At 43.7% G+C, this 17,359-nt stretch overlaps 1 protein-coding gene across 6 annotated transcripts; it reads right to left on the bottom strand.

Annotated features, from left to right (window-relative positions):
• Positions 1-1,249: 1,249 nt before the first annotated feature.
• ZNF655 (zinc finger protein 655) lies at positions 1,250-16,849 on the bottom strand. Of its 6 annotated transcripts, none has more exons than XM_032326660.1 (6): positions 16,698-16,846; positions 15,351-15,493; positions 14,094-14,179; positions 13,568-13,694; positions 3,866-3,970; positions 1,250-3,382 (listed from the first exon to the last, which is right to left on the bottom strand). In XM_032326660.1, exons 2-6 carry the CDS (start codon positions 15,484-15,486, stop codon positions 1,989-1,991), a joined length of 1,848 nt encoding a protein of 615 aa, XP_032182551.1. In that variant the 5' UTR covers positions 15,487-15,493; positions 16,698-16,846; the 3' UTR covers positions 1,250-1,988. The 6 variants fall into 6 exon arrangements, with proteins under 6 accessions (XP_032182551.1, XP_032182552.1, XP_032182554.1 ...); XM_032326661.1 differs by lacking the exon at positions 16,698-16,846 and adding an exon at positions 16,216-16,691; XM_032326663.1 differs by lacking the exon at positions 16,698-16,846 and adding an exon at positions 15,572-15,789.
• Positions 16,850-17,359: the final 510 nt, after the last annotated feature.

Here is a 17,359-nt window from a genome sequence, read left to right as displayed (position 1 = left end):
ATAAGAGGATTATAGAATAAGCAATAAATTGTTATATATTTGTTGAGGATCCCCAGTAAATATTATAACATCTGAACTACGAAGGCCTCACTTGCTGGAATGACATTAAGACTTTTAAGTGACATCTTATTCACAAAATGTTATGAAACTTGAGATGGAAAAATATAATAAAATGCTCTAACATCATCTAAACAATCAGGAATTCTTGGCGAGTTGTTGACAGGGACCCTGAACTCTGGACATCCTGACATCTGTGATCACTTTTATCAATCAAAAAACCAAGTTCTTGGCCTGTAGACTCACAAAATACAGAAAATGTGATGATTGAAAAAACAATTATACACAAAGCCCCCAGACTTCAAATACTGTCCTGGACTGATGGGAGAAGGGGGCAAAAATCCAAAAAGATAAAGAAACAACCGTAATGGTTAAAATTATACCAGGAATACCTGCCACTCTTGAAATTCTCTTTCCAGAGAGATTACAGAAGAACAGCAGTATCTTTTTTTGAAAAGCTGCATTCCCTTATGAAGTTCTCTGACTTTTCTGTACATGTTCTTTTATTTTGCCCCTATCAAAAGCAGACCTGAACATTGCTGGCCTTCAACAGAAGGATATAAAATAATTCTAAACCTTGACATGCAGAATAGGTGCTGAATGAATGTAGCTAGACCACCAGGAGTCTTGTTGGCTCCCTGATGTCGTTATCTCTTTTAGAGGGCTGTGGATGCAGACAAGGCAGCTAAGAACTTGGGTGTCATTTGAAAATGTTTAGCTGCCTGCCACAAACAGAGCAGAGATGGAATCCTTCAAACGCATGGATGGACAGGATGTGGAATTCCAATTCTTTTTAAAGGTAGATGCTTCACTTTAGGAAAGAAGACACCAGAACACGAACATCAAATAGGGACGGCATACCTGCTGGTGAGACACTTAAAACTAGAAAACCATCACTTGACGGTACTAAGAAAATGGAGAAATTATCAGGAATCCAAGTGTTGTGCCTGGAAAGGAACGGGAAAGTAGGATGCTCAGGAAACAGCAGACCTAAGAGTCTGTTCTGGAGAGAACTTGGGCTGAGAACAGCAGAAACAGCTAAATGAGCTACTTTCCAGAAGTTAATTATGTCTTTACATTGGTATATTAACAATATCTTAGAGAAGCTGTAACAGTAACCAAATTGCAGAAAAAATAAAAATGTTCATAGGCCATATTTAAAAAAATAGTTTAAATGAGTTCCATAAATTTTATATACCTACTTACACCACCTATTAAATAAAAGAATGCCATGAGGAATCAGCATTGCATTCACCAAGTCACTCCTCAGACTATCTTCTTCTGCAATGAAAAAGATCAGGGCTGTGTATTAACAATTTTATATAAAATTTTCTCTCCAATATTTTGATGTTGAATAAAGCCTGAAATGTAGAAGTACATTTTTTCCATTTGCATTATTAGCAGACTGTGATCTGGTGTGGAGATTCTAATGATGAAAAAGACTTGAACTCCTACTGGAAGGTCTGTCACCTTTGCTACACTTGAATGGCTTCTCCTGGGCATGGATTCTTTAGCATTGAGTAAGGGGTAGAATAGGACTGAATCCTCCCACGTGCATACGTATTTATTACATTCATAGGCTTTCTGCATGGAATGAATTTGATGCTGAGCAAGGTAGTTACTTTGACTGAAGGCTATTTCACATTTATTATGGTGATAGAATTTTATTCCAGTTAAGAATTCTCCAATGGTGACTAAGGTATGAAAACGGCATGAAGCATTTACCACATTCAATATATTCGTAGATTTTCTCATTGGTATAGGTTTGCAGATGTCGATGAAGTTTAACACTGGCAAATAGTCTTCCTACATTCGTCACATTCAGAGGGTTTCTCTCTGGTGTCGATTCTCTGATGCTGAATGAAGGTTGAGCTGTGACTGAAGGCTTCACCACCTTCAGTACGTGTATGCTTTCTCCCTGGTATAACCTCTCAGATGTTGAAGGAGGCCTGAATCTGACTAAAGGTCTCTCCACGTTCATCACATTCATAAGGTTTCTCTTTGGTATGAATTCTTTGATGTTGAACGAGGTGTGCTCTCTGACCGAGGTTCTTTTCCCATACGTCACAATCAAAGGCTTTTTCTCTGGTGAGGACTTCCTGCTGAAGAACAAGATCTGAGCCGTGACTGAAACTTTCCTCATATTCGTTACACTCATAGGATTTCTCTCGCCCGTGGATTTTGTGATGCTGAATAAGGCATGAAGTTTGACCAAAAGCTTTTCCACATTCGTTACATTCATGTGGTTTCTCTCCTGTGTGAATTCTTTGATGCTGAATAAGATGGGAATTCAGTCTGAAGTCTTTGCCACATTCATTACACGTATAGGGCTTTTCTCTGAGATGAATTCCTTGATGTTTAACAAAGGTCAACCCACAATCACTGTATTCATAGGCTTTCTCTTCACAGTGGACTTTCTGATGTTCGGCAAGGTATGAGGTATGGTGGAAGTCACTGCCACATATAGTACACTTACAGGGCATCTCTCTGTGAACCTTCTGATGCTGAGTAAGATGTACACTACGACTGAAAACTCTTTCACAATTACTACATTTATAAGACTTTGCTCTAGTGTGAATCCTCTTATGCGGAGTTATGTCAGAGCTCTGACTACAGGACTTATCAGATGTGTCACAGGATTTATCAGATGCTTCACATTTATAGGGTTTTTCTCTAGTGTGTATTCTTTTATGTCGACTGAGACTTGAACTCTGACTGAAAGATTTTTCACATTCTTTACACTTGTAGGGTTTCTCTCTAGTATGAATCCTCTGATGTCTAGAAAGGGCAGAGCTCTGATGGAAGACCTTCTCACATGCATCACATTTGTAGGATTTCTCAGTGGCAGGAATGCTGTCACATTTACTAAGGTGGGAGACATCCATTAAGCTTTCCTTATATTCACTACTCTGAACATCCTGTATGAGATTTATTTGTTCTTGTTTCCCAGCAGCTGAATTCTGGTTCACCCCCATGTCATACTTATCAGTGTCATCAATATTCTGAATTCGAAGAACTCTCTGATCCGTATCCAGGGTAGAGTCCAGACCGAAGCTTTTTTCAGGTTCATGACATTCATTGTTGTCACTGGTGAAGGCTTTCTTGCTGATTGTTATTTGCCTAAACTCTCTCTCCAGGAACAGAAATTTCCTTAGGATTTCCTGAAGCCTTTCTAATCTGTCCTCAGGTTTAGACACTTCTCTAGTCCCAGGAACTTGGGCAATATCCTTTTTGAGTCTTCCTACTCTCACCTTGTACGAATGTACTTCTTCCAAAATTTCCTGCTTAGGAATCAACAGCTTGTTCTCTTCTCTGGTCTCTCCATCTGATTCAATATATAAATAGAAAATGCAAATGTAATCTGTACCCTGTGCTTGAGGGGGGGGAACCTCAGAGAGGAGAAAATTAAGTAATCTAGAATTTACTAAAATGAAGAGAAGTTTATTTACTCTGAAGTAGAGGCACAAAATCTCAACAGCAGATGTAAGGGCATGAACAGGAGCAATGAGGTTAATGCACAAATAGTTCAGGGTGTGGTAAAACAGAGGACGGAACCAATTAAGATGGTTCAAAGCAGGTAATAGGGAAGTAATTCAAAAGATTTATAGGGACCCAGTACAACTTGTGAGGGAAAAGGGATAAAATAAATGCAAAGAATTCATCAAAACTGAAGGGAAAACAAAGGAGCTTGCCATCTGGTGTAGAGACCGAGCTCTTCATTCTGACTGCCAAAGCGGCTACAGTTTGGCTCAACAATTTGAATCTTACTTCCCTACTAATTCCATCTGATTGATTCTACCTTACTCACCTGAGCAGTCATCTCTTAAGACTTCTCTATTCTTAGTTTCCAGATCAAAGACCTGTAGATCTTGTTCCCGCAGGGAGATCCCATCAGGCTTGGAAATTGGAAATCCTGCTCACAGAGAAGGAAATGGGATGTGGCGATTTATCCCCCAGACACTACACAAAGCCACTGTTTCTCTTAACTAATGGTTAATGGAGAAAGAAAGTAAATTCTTAGAAGACATTAGGGAAGTCCTGGAGAGTGAGAAGGGCAAGGATCCTCTACAAGGAGCTCCTACTTGTGCTCCAGAAAGAGGTGTGTTATGGGGCAAGTTGATGACTTTGGGAAAAGTATTCATTTAAACATTACTCAGACAAGGGAACTGGTGCATGAGCGTGTACCTGTCTTCATAAAAGTGATCTTCTTCAGCTATTGCCTATAGATCAATCTTTGGATTAGACCCGGTCAAAAGGGAGGTCATCAAAATATACCTTTGCTGGACTGGAGAAAGGCGAATACTAAAAACACCCATTGTGGGGTGAGCTAAACTGCAGCAACACAATCACTGAAGACTGAATAAATACTCCAAGAACCAATCTTAAGAAACGTCACGAATCTCAATTTGCTTCAGTGCACATGAGGAAACAAAAAAAAAAAAAAAACACATTCTTACACATCAGGAGCTTACACTCTTCTTTATTCAACAAACATCTATGAGGCACCTCCCATTTGGAAAGTATATAGACACAGATATAAGTAACTAAGTATAATACGATAGAGAGGTAAATTCAGTAAAAGTGCACCTTAACATAAAAATTGCCTTTCTTGGGGCGCCTGGGTGGCTCAGTGGGTTAAAGCCTCTGCCTTCAGCTCAGGTCATGATCCCAGGGTCCTGGGATTGAGCCCCACATCAGGCTCTCTGCTCAGCGGGAAGCCTGCTTTCTCCTCTCTCTCTGCCTGCCTCTCTTGGCTCACGTAATGGGACTGTTAGGATCTTATCTCTTTTAAAGCAAAACCAAAAAGCAGTCTGATCCTGAGGGAGACACAACTATCAAAGTATCAAAGGGGCAGTTTTTATACATCTTCAGCTCAGAAGTCTTCTAGAAGCACACATACAACGGCTAGCTCAAGCCCATCAACTTCAAAAACCTTTCTTTCTACTTACTGAATAGCTACACAATTTATTAGTTGTTCCTCTTATCCTGACATGTCACTATATAGTGGAGTTTATAGATTTTTATTTAATTGGTTTCAGGAATTATCATCTCTACATTATTTGTAAACTTTTACTAGCAGGAACCACACATCTAGTATCTTCTTTTGATTTATTTACTTAAGAGTCACTTACTGAAAAAAAATTAAAAACAATTAAAAAAGAAGTTACTTATTGAGTGCCAATTTTGTGTCCTGGTGTCAACATATCACAGATAACTGGTTTCTAAAAGGGCACTGGGCCTGGAAAATATGACAAACCAACAGCTGTCCTCTTGGAATTCCATATGCGAGCCTACGAATGGGCAGATACAGAACACACATAAGAAAGGCATTTACTGGGCACCTGGGTGGCTCAGTGGGTTAAGCCTCTGCCTTCAGCTCAGGTCATGATCTCAGGGTCCTGGGATCGAGTCCCACATCGGGCTCTCTGCTCAGCAGGGAGCCTGCTTCCTCCTCTCTCTCTCTCTCTGCCTTCCTCTCTGCCTACTTGTGATCTCTGTCTGTCAAATAAATAAATAAAATCTTTAAAAAAAAAAAAAAAAAGAAAGAAAGGCATTTACTGGGGCGCCTGGGTGGCTCAGTGGGTTAAAGTCTCTGCCTTCAGCTCGGGTCGTGATCTCAGGGTCCTGGGATCGAGCCCCGCGTCGAGCTCTCTGCTCGGCAGGGAGCCTGCTTCTTCCCTATCTCTCTGCCTGCCTCTCTGCCTGCTTGTAATCTCTATCAAATAAATAAATAAAATATTAAAAAAAAAAAAAAAGAAAGGCATTTACTGTGTTTCTGATTTTCTGCTGGGCTTTAATAGTCTATTCCCCCCTTTGGATGCTTATTTAGTTGAAGTCCTCCATGCCAAATGAAATAGTTGCTAAGTTTTAAAAAAAAAAAAGGTTAGCATGGCTTGAAGCAGCAAATATTCTGCTTGAATTCTGATAACAGAATTTGTAACTTTTACCTCGGGTATCAGCTAAAGTATTTTTTTTTAATATTTTATTTATTTATTTGACAGACAGAGATCACAAGTAGGCAGAGAGACAGGTGGGGGGGGGCAGGCTCCCTGCTGAGCAAAGAGCCTGATGTGGGGCTCAATCCCAAGACCCTAAGATCATGACCTGAGCCGAAGGCAGAGGCTTTAACCCACTGAGCCAACCAGGTGCCCCAGCTAAAGTATTTCTAAGTATTTGATAACTGAAGCAAACTTTGCTTATTTATTCTATATCTACACCTATCACCTACAGACAACAAAAAAGACTGTCTCGACGTGGAAGGAAGCATTTGATTTTATTTTTTGAAAGATTTTATTTATCTATGAGAGAGATCACAAGTAGGCAGACAGAGAGATGGGGGGAAGCAGGCTCCCTGCTGAGCAGAGATCCCAATGCGGGGCTTGATCCCAGGACCCTGAGATCATGACTTGAGCCAAAGGCAGAGGCTTAACCCACTGAGCCACCCAGGCACCCCAGAAGCATTTGATTTTAGATCGTGCTTAAGTTAATGCAGTCAAGGATAAAAGAAAAAGCTTAGTAGGCAGTTAGAGATAAAAGACTAGAGTTTTGGGACGCCTGGGTGGCTCAGTTGGTTAAGCCGGCCACCTTTGGCTCAGATCATGATCCCCGGGTCTTGGGATCAAGTCCCATATCAAGCTTCTTGCTTGGCGGGGAGACTGCTTCTCCCTCTCCCACTCGCCCTGCTTGTGTTCCCTCTCCCACTGTGTCTCTGTCAAAAAAATAAATATCTTAAAAAAAAAATCTGTATCATCAGTATCATTAAAATAATTAAGCTAACACTTACTGCACATTTGGTAGATCCAAAGTACCACACCAAGAACTTTATAAATTTCACTAACTTAATAGAAATCCTAACTTCATGAAGTAGAAACCACCACTGTACCCATTTAACAAATAAGAAAACAAAGACTGACAATTTAAGTAACTCGCCCTGGAGCGCCTGAGTGGCTCAATGGGTTAAGCCTCTGTCTTCAGTTTGGGTCATGATCTCAGGGTCCTGGGATCGAGCCCCGCATCAGGCTCTCTGCTCAGTAGGGAACCTGCTTCCCCCTCTCCCTCCGCCTGCCTCTCTGCCTACTTGTGATCTCTCTCTCTCTCTCTCTCTCTCTCTCTCTCTGCTCCCCCTCTGTCAAATAAATAAATAAGTAAATAAAATCTTAAAAAAAAAAAAAAAAAAAAAAAGTAACTCACCCAAGACCACAACAACTAGCAAACCTAGGGCTCAACACCAGTCTTTCAGAACCTGGCTTTTACATAATCTGCTAGTCAAAAATAATGGTTGTGAATGAAATCTGTCCCTTCCCCCAACATACGTACAGAAAGACAACAGAAGATCAACATACTGACAAAGGAGTAAAAAAGTAAATAAATAAAATAAATAAAAAGAAGACACAGTGGTGCCTGAGTGGCTCAGCTGGTTAAGCGTCTACCTTTGGCTCAGATCATGATCCTGGAGTCCTGGGATCGAGTCCCATCTCAGACTCCCCGCTCTGCTTCTCCCTTTGTTCACCGCCCCACCCCACCCCTGACCAACCCCACTCATCTTCTTTCTCTCTCTCCCAAAAAAAAAAAAAAAAAAAAAGAGGACAGAGAAATAGTTATTAGAGTAATACACGGAGAGCCAAGACCCAACAGATTTGCAGTCATGGACGTTCTAATTAAAAGCAAACTAGGGGCACCTGGGTGGCTCAGCTGGTTAAGCGACTGCCTTTGGCTCAGGTCATGATCCTGGAATCCTGGGATCGAGTCCCACATCAAGCTCCCAGCTCCATGAGGAGTGTGCTTCTCCCTCTGACCTTCTCCCCTGTCATTCTCTCTCTCACTCTCTATCAAATAAATAAATAAATAAAATCTTTAAAAAAAAAAAAAAACTTTTAAAAGCAAACTAAAAGATCACATAGTGTCGGGATGCCTGGGTGGCCCAGTTGGTTGAACGACTGCCTTCAGCTCAGGTCATGATCCCAGAGTCCCGGGATCGAGTCCCGCATCGGGCTCCCAGCTCCATGGGGAGTCTGCTTCGCTCTCTGACCTTCTCCTCGCTCATGCTCTCACTGTCTCTCTCTCAAATAAATAAATAAATAAAATCTTAAAAAAAAAAAAATCACATAGTGTCAAAGAAATGAAAGTCTCTTTAAAATAAAAATCCAAACTCCTTTACAAAAGTATGAGCAATATTCAATTTGAGGAAATTAAAGAAAGAACTATAATTAACTATAAAGAAAGAACTTGAACACATTCCTGAAATTTGTTTATATTAAAATATCTAGGGGCGCCTGGGTGGTTCAGTGGGTTAAAGTCTCTGCCTTCAGCTCAGGTCATGATCCCAGCATCCTGGGATAGAGCCCCAAATGGGGCTCTCTGCTCGGCGGGGAGCCTGCTTCCCCTCGCCCCCACCTGCCTCTCTACCTACTTGTGATCTCTGTCAAATAAATAAATTAAATCTCTAAAAAAAAAAAAATAATCTAGTCTGGGGCACCCGGGTGGTTCAGTTGGTTAAGCATCCGACTCTTGATCTCAGCTCAGGTCTTGATCTCAGGTTGTGAGTTCAAGCCCTGCTTTGGGCTCCATGCTAATCACGGAGCCTACTTAAAAATTTAAAAAAAAAAAAATTTTTTATTCTGATCTATAGCTCTTTTCCCTTGCAGTCCTTTCTAAAACAACACTGAAGGAACTACCACAAACCAGGTCCTTACACAAATGTAATTTAATCTAATTTCATCCTGGGCATAAATTTAATCCTTGGCATAATCCCAGAAAGGCAGACATTATTTTTCATGTTTTATAGTTGAAGAAAATGAATACCAGTTTAAATAACCTGCTCGATGTAAGATGAACCCAAGTCTGATTCCACAGTTTATATTCTTTCCAGTCTAACATTCTAAGGGTCACAGGAAGCATTAAGGCAGGTTTCTTGCCATCACCCTGAATGCCTTTTTCCTAAATTTTAAAGTCAGAACTCTATGCCTTCAAAACACACCTTTGCAATTAATTTTTCCTATCTAAAATTATTTAATCTTGGGCACCTGGGTGGCTCAGTTGGTTAAGCGATTGCCTTCGGCTCAGGTCATGATCCCAGAGTCTGGATCCAGTCCCACGTTGGGCTCCCTGCTCAGGAGGGAGCCTGTTCTTCTGACCCTCCCACCTCTCATGCTCTCTCTCATTCCCTCTCTCTCAAATAAATAAAATCTTTAAAATAAATAAATAAAAATTACTTGATCCTTTATTAAAATCTTTTGATTTTTGAAATTTAAACCTTGACAGTGTTCCAATGAGATTTATTTTAACTTAATCTGGTCTTTAAAAATGACATTTAAAATTCACCTCATTATTTGGTTTGTTGCCTATACCAGTTATGCTAAGATTTTAGTCACCTAGAAGCTTTATGCCCTTCTTCTTGGTCCTTAATACACAAAATCTTTCCTTAGTAATACTGTTCTGAGGTAGATACCTATTGTTTTTATTTTTTTTTAAAGACTTTATTTATTCATTTGATAGAGAGAGATCACAAGTAGGCAGAGAGGCAGGCAGAGAGAGAGGAAGGGAAGCAGGCCCCCTGCTGAGCAGAGAGCCCGATGCAGGACTCGATCCCAGGATCCCAAGATCACGACCCGAGCCGAAGGCAGCGGCTCAATCCACTGAGCCACCCAGGCGCCCCATACCTATTGTTTTTAAATTTATTTATTTGAGAGCGAGCAAGAGAAGCAACTCCCCACTGAGAAGGGGGCCAGAAGCGGGGTGGATCCCATGACCCTGGGATCATGACCTTAGCCACAGGCAGCTGTTTAACCAACTGAGCCACCCAGGCACCCCTAGATACCTATTTTAATGGAACGTATCCCTACACAATTTTATTTCTTCTCCAATGCATGTTTTGTTTTTTAAAGATTTTTATTTATTTGACAGAGACAGTGAGAGCAGGAACACGAGGAGGAGGAGTGGGAAAGGGAGAAGCAGACCCCTCGCTGAGCAAGAAGCCTGATGTGGGGCCTAATCCCAGGACCCTGGGACCATGACCTGAGCTGAAGGCAGACATCTAACGACTGAGCCACCCAGGCGCCCCTCGAATGCATGTTCTTTCTGCTCCCAAACTGTACAACCTAATGCCCATCTGTCCAATTTTTCTAACTGGATGGATTTTTCTAATTGTAATCAGAGTATAAAGCCACAAGACTACTTTTAAAAAACACATGTGAGGCCCCTGGGTGGCAGAGTCAATTGAGCATCCACTCAGTTTCCACTCAGGTTGTGATCTCAGGGTGGTGACCTCAGGGTAGTGAGACCAAGCCCTATGTTAGTCTCTGCAGTCAGCACTGTAATCTGTTTGGGACTTTCTCTCCCTCTGACCCTCCCCACCGCGTGCGCGCGCGCTCTCTCTCTCTCAAGACATAGATGGATAAATATTTAAAAAAAAAAAAAAAAACACTGCAGGGGTGCCTGGGTGGCTCAGTGGGTTAAAGTCTCTGCCTTCGGCTCAGGTCATGATCCCAGGGTCCTGGGATCAAGCCCCACATCAGGCTCTTTGCTCAGCGGCGAGCCTGCTTCCCCTTCTCTCTCTGTCTGCTTCTCTGCCTACTTGTGATTTCTCTGTCAAATAAGTAAATAAAATCTTTAAAAAAAAAAAAAAAAAAAACAATGTATGTGGTTGGACTAATTGTCCTAAGGGGCGTAACAGTGAAAAAGAGCATGAGCTTCAGATTCAGATCTGAGTCCTACGCCTAGTTCTGACCCTGAGTGGATCCCTTAACTTTTGAGCCTGAGTTTCCTCAGGTATAAGATAGAGTAACATCTGCTCACAGGGTTATGGCAAGGATTAAATGAGATATGTATCGTACCTTGTAACACACTGGCTCGTCAATAAACAGTAAAGAGACATGGCAGTAAAAAAGACATTCTATACAAAATCATTTTTGTTTTCATGACATCAACTTCCAAAAGGAAAGAGTATGTGCCAAACATTTCCTGATTTATTAACTTACTTAACAACCAGAATTCTGATAGGCATGTTTCTAATGATGTCATTGAATAAGGCCCCCACCACACTGACCCTGTGTGAAATGCAAACCAGACCACTTTCTTAAGTCACGGAAAACTTCCTTTTGGGTATGATCCTCAAGCCAGTAATTCACTCGCTGTCAACAGAACACACTTCAGATTTAGTAATGAAAAATATGAGTTTTTACTTTTCTATTCTTTTACTCAGCTGTTCATACTCTGTATATTTACCACTATATAGTAGAAGCACTTACCCAAAGGAACAAAGTTCTGATGTCTGTGACAACTGAGCTACTGCAGTGGGAAAAAGATGTGAACTTGACAGTGAGGCTGCTAAGTCAGGAACTGAATTACAATGCCCGTATTTTACAACACCAAACATTAAGCTAATTACGTGTGTAAACTTACATTTCAGTTGGAGTTTGCTGAGCCTAAAAATATAAAAATGATTTCCTAAGAACTATAAAAAGGAATTACTGAAAAGATGCTGCTTACTTGGTCACAAAAGCAAGGTGAACGGCGGGGGTGGGGGGTGGGGGGTTCTTGTATGCATTTGTACCCAGTATGTGTGCATGTGCATGTGTGTCCTGTACTTGTGCAGAGATGACACAGGAAATGGGATAAAATTCAGTCTAATAGCACGCTGTGCTACTAGGCTGATTAAAGTGCTAAGAAGTTTGTTTACTCCAAAAAGTAGACAGGTTAACTGTTGGAAATTATGTAATTATTAGATAAAATTAACAGTAGTTTACAATTACATCACTTTACAGTTTACAAAGTTGTTAAATATACATTCAATTTGATACCCTGAAATAAAAAAATTAAACTCTTTCGCCCTCCCATTTCCCATCCATCAAGGACAGAGCTAAGGAACACTTGATCAGGAAAGGTTATTTAAATTCATCAATCTGTATAGCACCACAAAGAATAAAGGGGACAAAGTCAGGGCCTTGGGACGGGGAGACAGGGACTTGGAGAAGACTAGAGTGTTCAACATGAGGAAAGCCCAGGGGTCACAGGAAAGTCAGACCAGAGAAGGGGCAGGTCATATTCACTACAGAAAGGAGGGGTGCACAGCATATGTTCCACATTCTAAAATAACATGAAAAGATTATAACTGAAGAGCTGGAGTTGAACTTTGTGGTTTCTCAGAACACAAGTAGCTGACCACCGACCGTGGCTTTTGAATGAACTCAGAACACAGGTTCAAAATTCATCTGGTTGCAACGGAGGGCCTCCTTGGCCCTTCCGAAATTTAACAAAGGTCATCTGAGGAGCTGCAATTTTACATACTGGTGGCATCCTGAGAGCATCAATCAAGTGTGATATCTTACAATCGTGGAAAAGGAGCTTCCGAGCGGGGACGAGCAATATCGATGGGAAGCCGATACTTGGGCCATCTCTTGGAGATTCCTGCTGAAAGAACTGCAAGTGTTTCTCCAGAGAAAGCACTTGCCTGGGTATGACTCAGGGCCGGGCAGGAATTCACACTATGAATCCGGGTGGTAGGAAGGCGGAGAAGTATGCCTATAAAGATCAAAGAGCCAGGAATGGGAAACACACTAAAAACCTTCCCAGTGGGCAGGCTGCCTCCCCACAGGTAAAAAGACTGCTTTAACCCTGAGCATAATCAAGGAGACAAAGGAACACCCTGGATGCCACCAGCATAGGCAAAGCCAAAAAAAAAAAAGAGAGAGAGAGAGAAAGAAAAGAAAAAATGTGATTAAATACATACATGTATTGGTGGGGGGCAGAAGCAGAGACCGGCAAAAAAAAAAAAAAAGGAAAAGGAGCAATGCTCACATCAAGGGGCTGCCAACAGCCCTGCTGATGCCCCTCTAGAGCACTATTAGGGGCCCAATCCCGGCAGCACACTGTACCGCCCAAATGACAAAGGAGAGACTCAGTTTAAAGCTGAAAACTTCTGCTGCTCCGGGTAAGGTTACTTAGGACTACCATCTGGATGACTCACTGAAAATAGACTCGCAGTGAGTCATGTCTTTAAATGAAGTCTCTCACACTCTGCCTCTTGGAGATGAGTTTAGGAATGTTAAGAGGTGAGAGATCATTCAGCAAGGATTTTAGCCTACTTAAAAAAGGATTTCTTCTTCCAAGGTAAATGAAAAACTTTCAGATACAGGGGCATTGAATTACCAGGAAGGAACGTGTCTGCTTGTGGAATGGGAGACCTTAAGGTCCCTCTCATAAAAAGGGAAAAGATAGAGAAGGTAAGAACTTAGGCAAAGCACAAGCAAGTTTCCCCTTTCTAACAGGAACCGGATGCCCCACAAAAGCAGGAATCATTAACTAAAGATAAGGAGTACAAGGTCTCCTCTTGAAACCCACTCCCCCAAGAAAACCCACTCCCAGATGAGATGACCTTGAAGATGGAGGATTCAGAGGTTCTAACACCTGGAATCTGAGCCACACTGTACTTTCTCAGAGACCTGGCACCTCCTCAGAAACAAGGAAGTAAAGAAATCCTAATAGGTAAACTGAAAAATAAGAAAGTCCTTACCCAGTGAAACCACGTTCCCATAATTCTCTAACATCACTTCTCTGTAGAGATCCCTCTGAACAGGGTCCAGGCATCCCCATTCCTCTCGAGTAAGGTGCACAGCCACATCCTCGAATGTCACAAACTCCTGAAATAACACAGCCTGGCTGCTCTGGGGAATGAGGCCACTATAGCATTGTGGCCAGAAAATGAAGGAGATGACACAGAGAGAGTGACCAGTGTACAGCAAAGTTGGGGAGGAGGGAAAACAGACTAGAAACTCGGGAATAAGTTCCATAACCTTTAAAATCTAATAAACTCCCATCACAGCACCAGGGACAGAGAAGGAATAGAGTTTACTGGTGGAGGTGGGGACATGGGGAGGTGGTTTCTGTGAAGTCCAGGTCTCTGAAGAGGGTCAATTCCGAAACTGGGGTCTGCTATTGAAAAAAATTCAAGGCAGGGTTTACGGATGGGATGAGGGAAGGGCCACACTCAATCAGTAGCAAGAGTCCCTGAGGAAAAAGCAGAGGGTTCCTCAGCTCACCTGGTACCTGGCTGTCAGGAGCGTAGCTGCCTGGTCTCCTGGGCTTCCCTCATGGGGAAGAGCAGGCACCTGGGGAACAGGTGGAGCTGAGGGAGGAGAGAGGAGCCAAGAGTGAGAGCAACCCTTCCCCAGGGCTCCCTGACAGAAGAGGGAGTCAGCGGGACCCTTCTTCACATCAACATTCTAGTAAAACCAGTGAACGTTTCTCAGGTACCAAGTGCATCTACTCTGCTCCTTCTCAACATCAGCATGACCTCCTTACCCATGTTTAGGCCAGTGATTCAGGATTTTCTTATAAAATATCACCATATTCTTAGGACAGAACATTCTTCTAACAAGAGGGTTAAGTACTGTACCTGTTTTGCAGATGGGCAAAGCAAAGCACAAAGACTTGCAGTGACTTGTCCAGAGAAATGACTACTTAGTTGATTTACTGTTACATAAATTTTAGTAAGCCTTCGTGTGAATGGACACTGTCTCTGTAACCACTGCGTAAGGCTCCCAAGAATAAGGAATGGTCGTCTGTTTCCTCACAACCTTTTCCACACTCCCACAACGCCCCACAGCACTCTACACACCACAGCACTCAACTGGTGTTGCTGACACTTAAGTTATTTCAGGCAATGCAGTTGGCCACAGCAATTTAAAACAAGGTTCTTACAAAACACGAGAAGTACAAAACACATCAACCTATTTATAAAGATGTTACTGTTGAGTCAATATGTGATATGTGTACACTCGTACAGGTGTTACGCTCGACCCAAGAATTAAATGGTTGCTTTTTGGGCCAAAATTAGATTAGTCACAAACACTGCAGCTGCAACAGAATGGCAGGTGGCAAAGCTCGCAAAGTCATCAAGGAGGGAAGAAACTAAGTGAAGGGAACAGAGGGAGAGAAGGGCCCTAACTGTAAGAGGAAGTAAAAGCAAGGCAAGGATTTGTGAGATACAGCAAAAGCAGCGTATCTTAAAAATTTTTCTGGATGTGAAACCAGGATAAAGTGAAGGTTGTATGAATGGAAAAAAAAAAAAAAAAGCCAAAGCAGAGTGAATGACCACCACTCTGCCTATTAAAGAAAGATGGGCTGTCCTTAAGAGGCCAAGATCAGGACTGAACTGAGTCACATCGGTCCCACCCTTCCAGACCTCCCCTAGGGGCCATCTTCTTAGAGAAGTTCCCGGCCTCTCTCGTACCAGACCCAGAAGCCCCCACTGTATCCCCATTCTCTTGGATTTCAGTGCTCTCTCTCAGCCTTACCCCCGTTGAGCTCCTGTTCCATGTCGGTGTCCTGTGCGAACGGAGGCTCTGGGGACAGACCCTCAGACAGGCTCTCCAAAGACTGAAACTGGACAACAGGTGATCCAACTGCTTCCTGGGCGGATATTTCCTCCATCCCTGTTCTGAAGGACAAGGACCATCACTGCCGGGTCAGACTGTGAGAATTTATTGTACTAAGCTAAGTCAGCCCATCTTTTTACCTCCTCAGGACTTAGCCAAGTATCTTACACGCTGCAGATACTCAACAGAAACAGTTAATAATGACTAACCACCTAAATAAAACAGAAAGAAAAAATGGAAATTATTCCGTTTCAAATATTTAAGAGCCAAATCAAATGGTCCAATTGGGAAGCTTTAAATTCCACTTATTCAGCATTTATGGTATTTCGGGGGGGGGGGGGGGAAAAAAGCAAGCCCAACTTTTAAGGCTTCTGCCTTGGCTCAGGTCATGATCCCGGGGTCCTGGGACAGAGCCCCACGTTGGGCTCTCTGCTCGGCAGGAAGCCTGCTTTCCGCCACCCACCCCCCGTCTGTGTCTCTGCCTACTTGTGATCTCTGTCCGCCAAATGAATAAATAAAATCTTAAATTTTAAAAAAAAGCCCAACTTAATAAACATTTCTGAAGAAAATTTAAAATATTTGAAATGTACAAACTTCTTTCAAGGGTCAAGTTTGTACCCAGAGAAACATACTAGTTATGATTACTTTTTTTTTTTTTTTTAAGCAGCAACCCCCCCCCCCCCAGGCATTACTTGGCAAACACTCTGCCTGCCCACTGTGATTTACTAAATGGGCTTGCCTAATGACAAAATTCCCATTTGGTGGGGGAGGGGGGTGGTCATACAGTTCAGCAACGCAGACGAGCTGGGCAGGCCGTTTTCCACGGCCCTGACAGTGATCCAGGGAAGAGCTGCGTCTCAAACAGTTTGGCTCGCGTCCTTCAAATCCAAGGACGCCACAGGGCTCCGTCCCGCTTCCACAACCCTCAGCAACCGCCCTGGCGCCCAGCCCTCGGAAGGCCTCGCCCGGCGCTGCCCTCTCCCACTTCCTGTTAGGTGAAGACGCGCTCCCCGAAGGGCGGGGCGGGGCTCAGACACCCAGCTCGCACCACAGCAGGGTCACCGGGCCCCGGCGGCGAGGCCCTAGTCCGCGGGGCGTCAGGGTGAAACCTGACTGAAGAGAAACAGGCCCTCGCACCCCGGCCCTGAAGCGCTCCTGGGGACGGAAACCGCCGACGGCCGGAACGGAGCTCCGCCTCCTCCTTCCCAGGAGCCTAAACCAACGGCGACGCCTACCGCGACCCCAGAACGGCTGCCGGGCACTCACCCGTGCTGAGGGACAGGCCAGGCGGCCGTCCCGTCGCGGACACCCTCGCTCTAGGAGCAGCCCCAGGGTTTCCGGGGTCGCTCTAGACCGCTTGGAGTCCGGCGCTTCTCAGTGGCACTTCCGGAGGCGGAGTCCGACGACCGTGGGCGGAAGGCAGGCCCCGGATGAGGGCCCCGGATGAGGGCCCCGGATGAGGGCCCCGGATGAGGGCCCCGGATGAGGGCCCCGGATGAGGGCCCCGGATGAGGGCCCCGGATGAGGGTTTTTAGCGTCGTTTTTCGTGTGCTTTTTCTGTATGACTTCCCTCGGTGCTGATCCCACTGGCAGCTTTTGTAGCCAGTCTACTAGTAGTGACCGCGACAGCCCCGAATTTGGGAAAGCGACCCCGCTGGCCCTTCCTGATTCCAGCCAACGGTGGAGCCCCCGTGGGGTGGTGGCCGCCCAGGTGGTGTGTGTGTGGCTCCGGGGCGAGAAGGAGTGGTGGACCTCATGGTCTTACTTCCTTAAGTCAGCGGGTGGGGGAAACAGCATAGGGGTACAAAATATACTGATTATTGTTTTTAAGATTTTATGTTATGGGGGAATCTGGGTGGCTCAGTGGGTTAAATCCTCTGCCATCGGCTCAGGTCATGATCCCAGGGTTCTCGGATCGAGCCCCACGT

This window comes from Mustela erminea, chromosome 20, assembly GCF_009829155.1.
Source record: "Mustela erminea isolate mMusErm1 chromosome 20, mMusErm1.Pri, whole genome shotgun sequence".
NCBI classification, from domain to species: domain Eukaryota; kingdom Metazoa; phylum Chordata; class Mammalia; order Carnivora; family Mustelidae; genus Mustela; species Mustela erminea.
The sequence above is the reverse complement of the archived record's forward strand: the minus strand, read 5'-3'. Positions and strand labels throughout refer to the sequence as shown.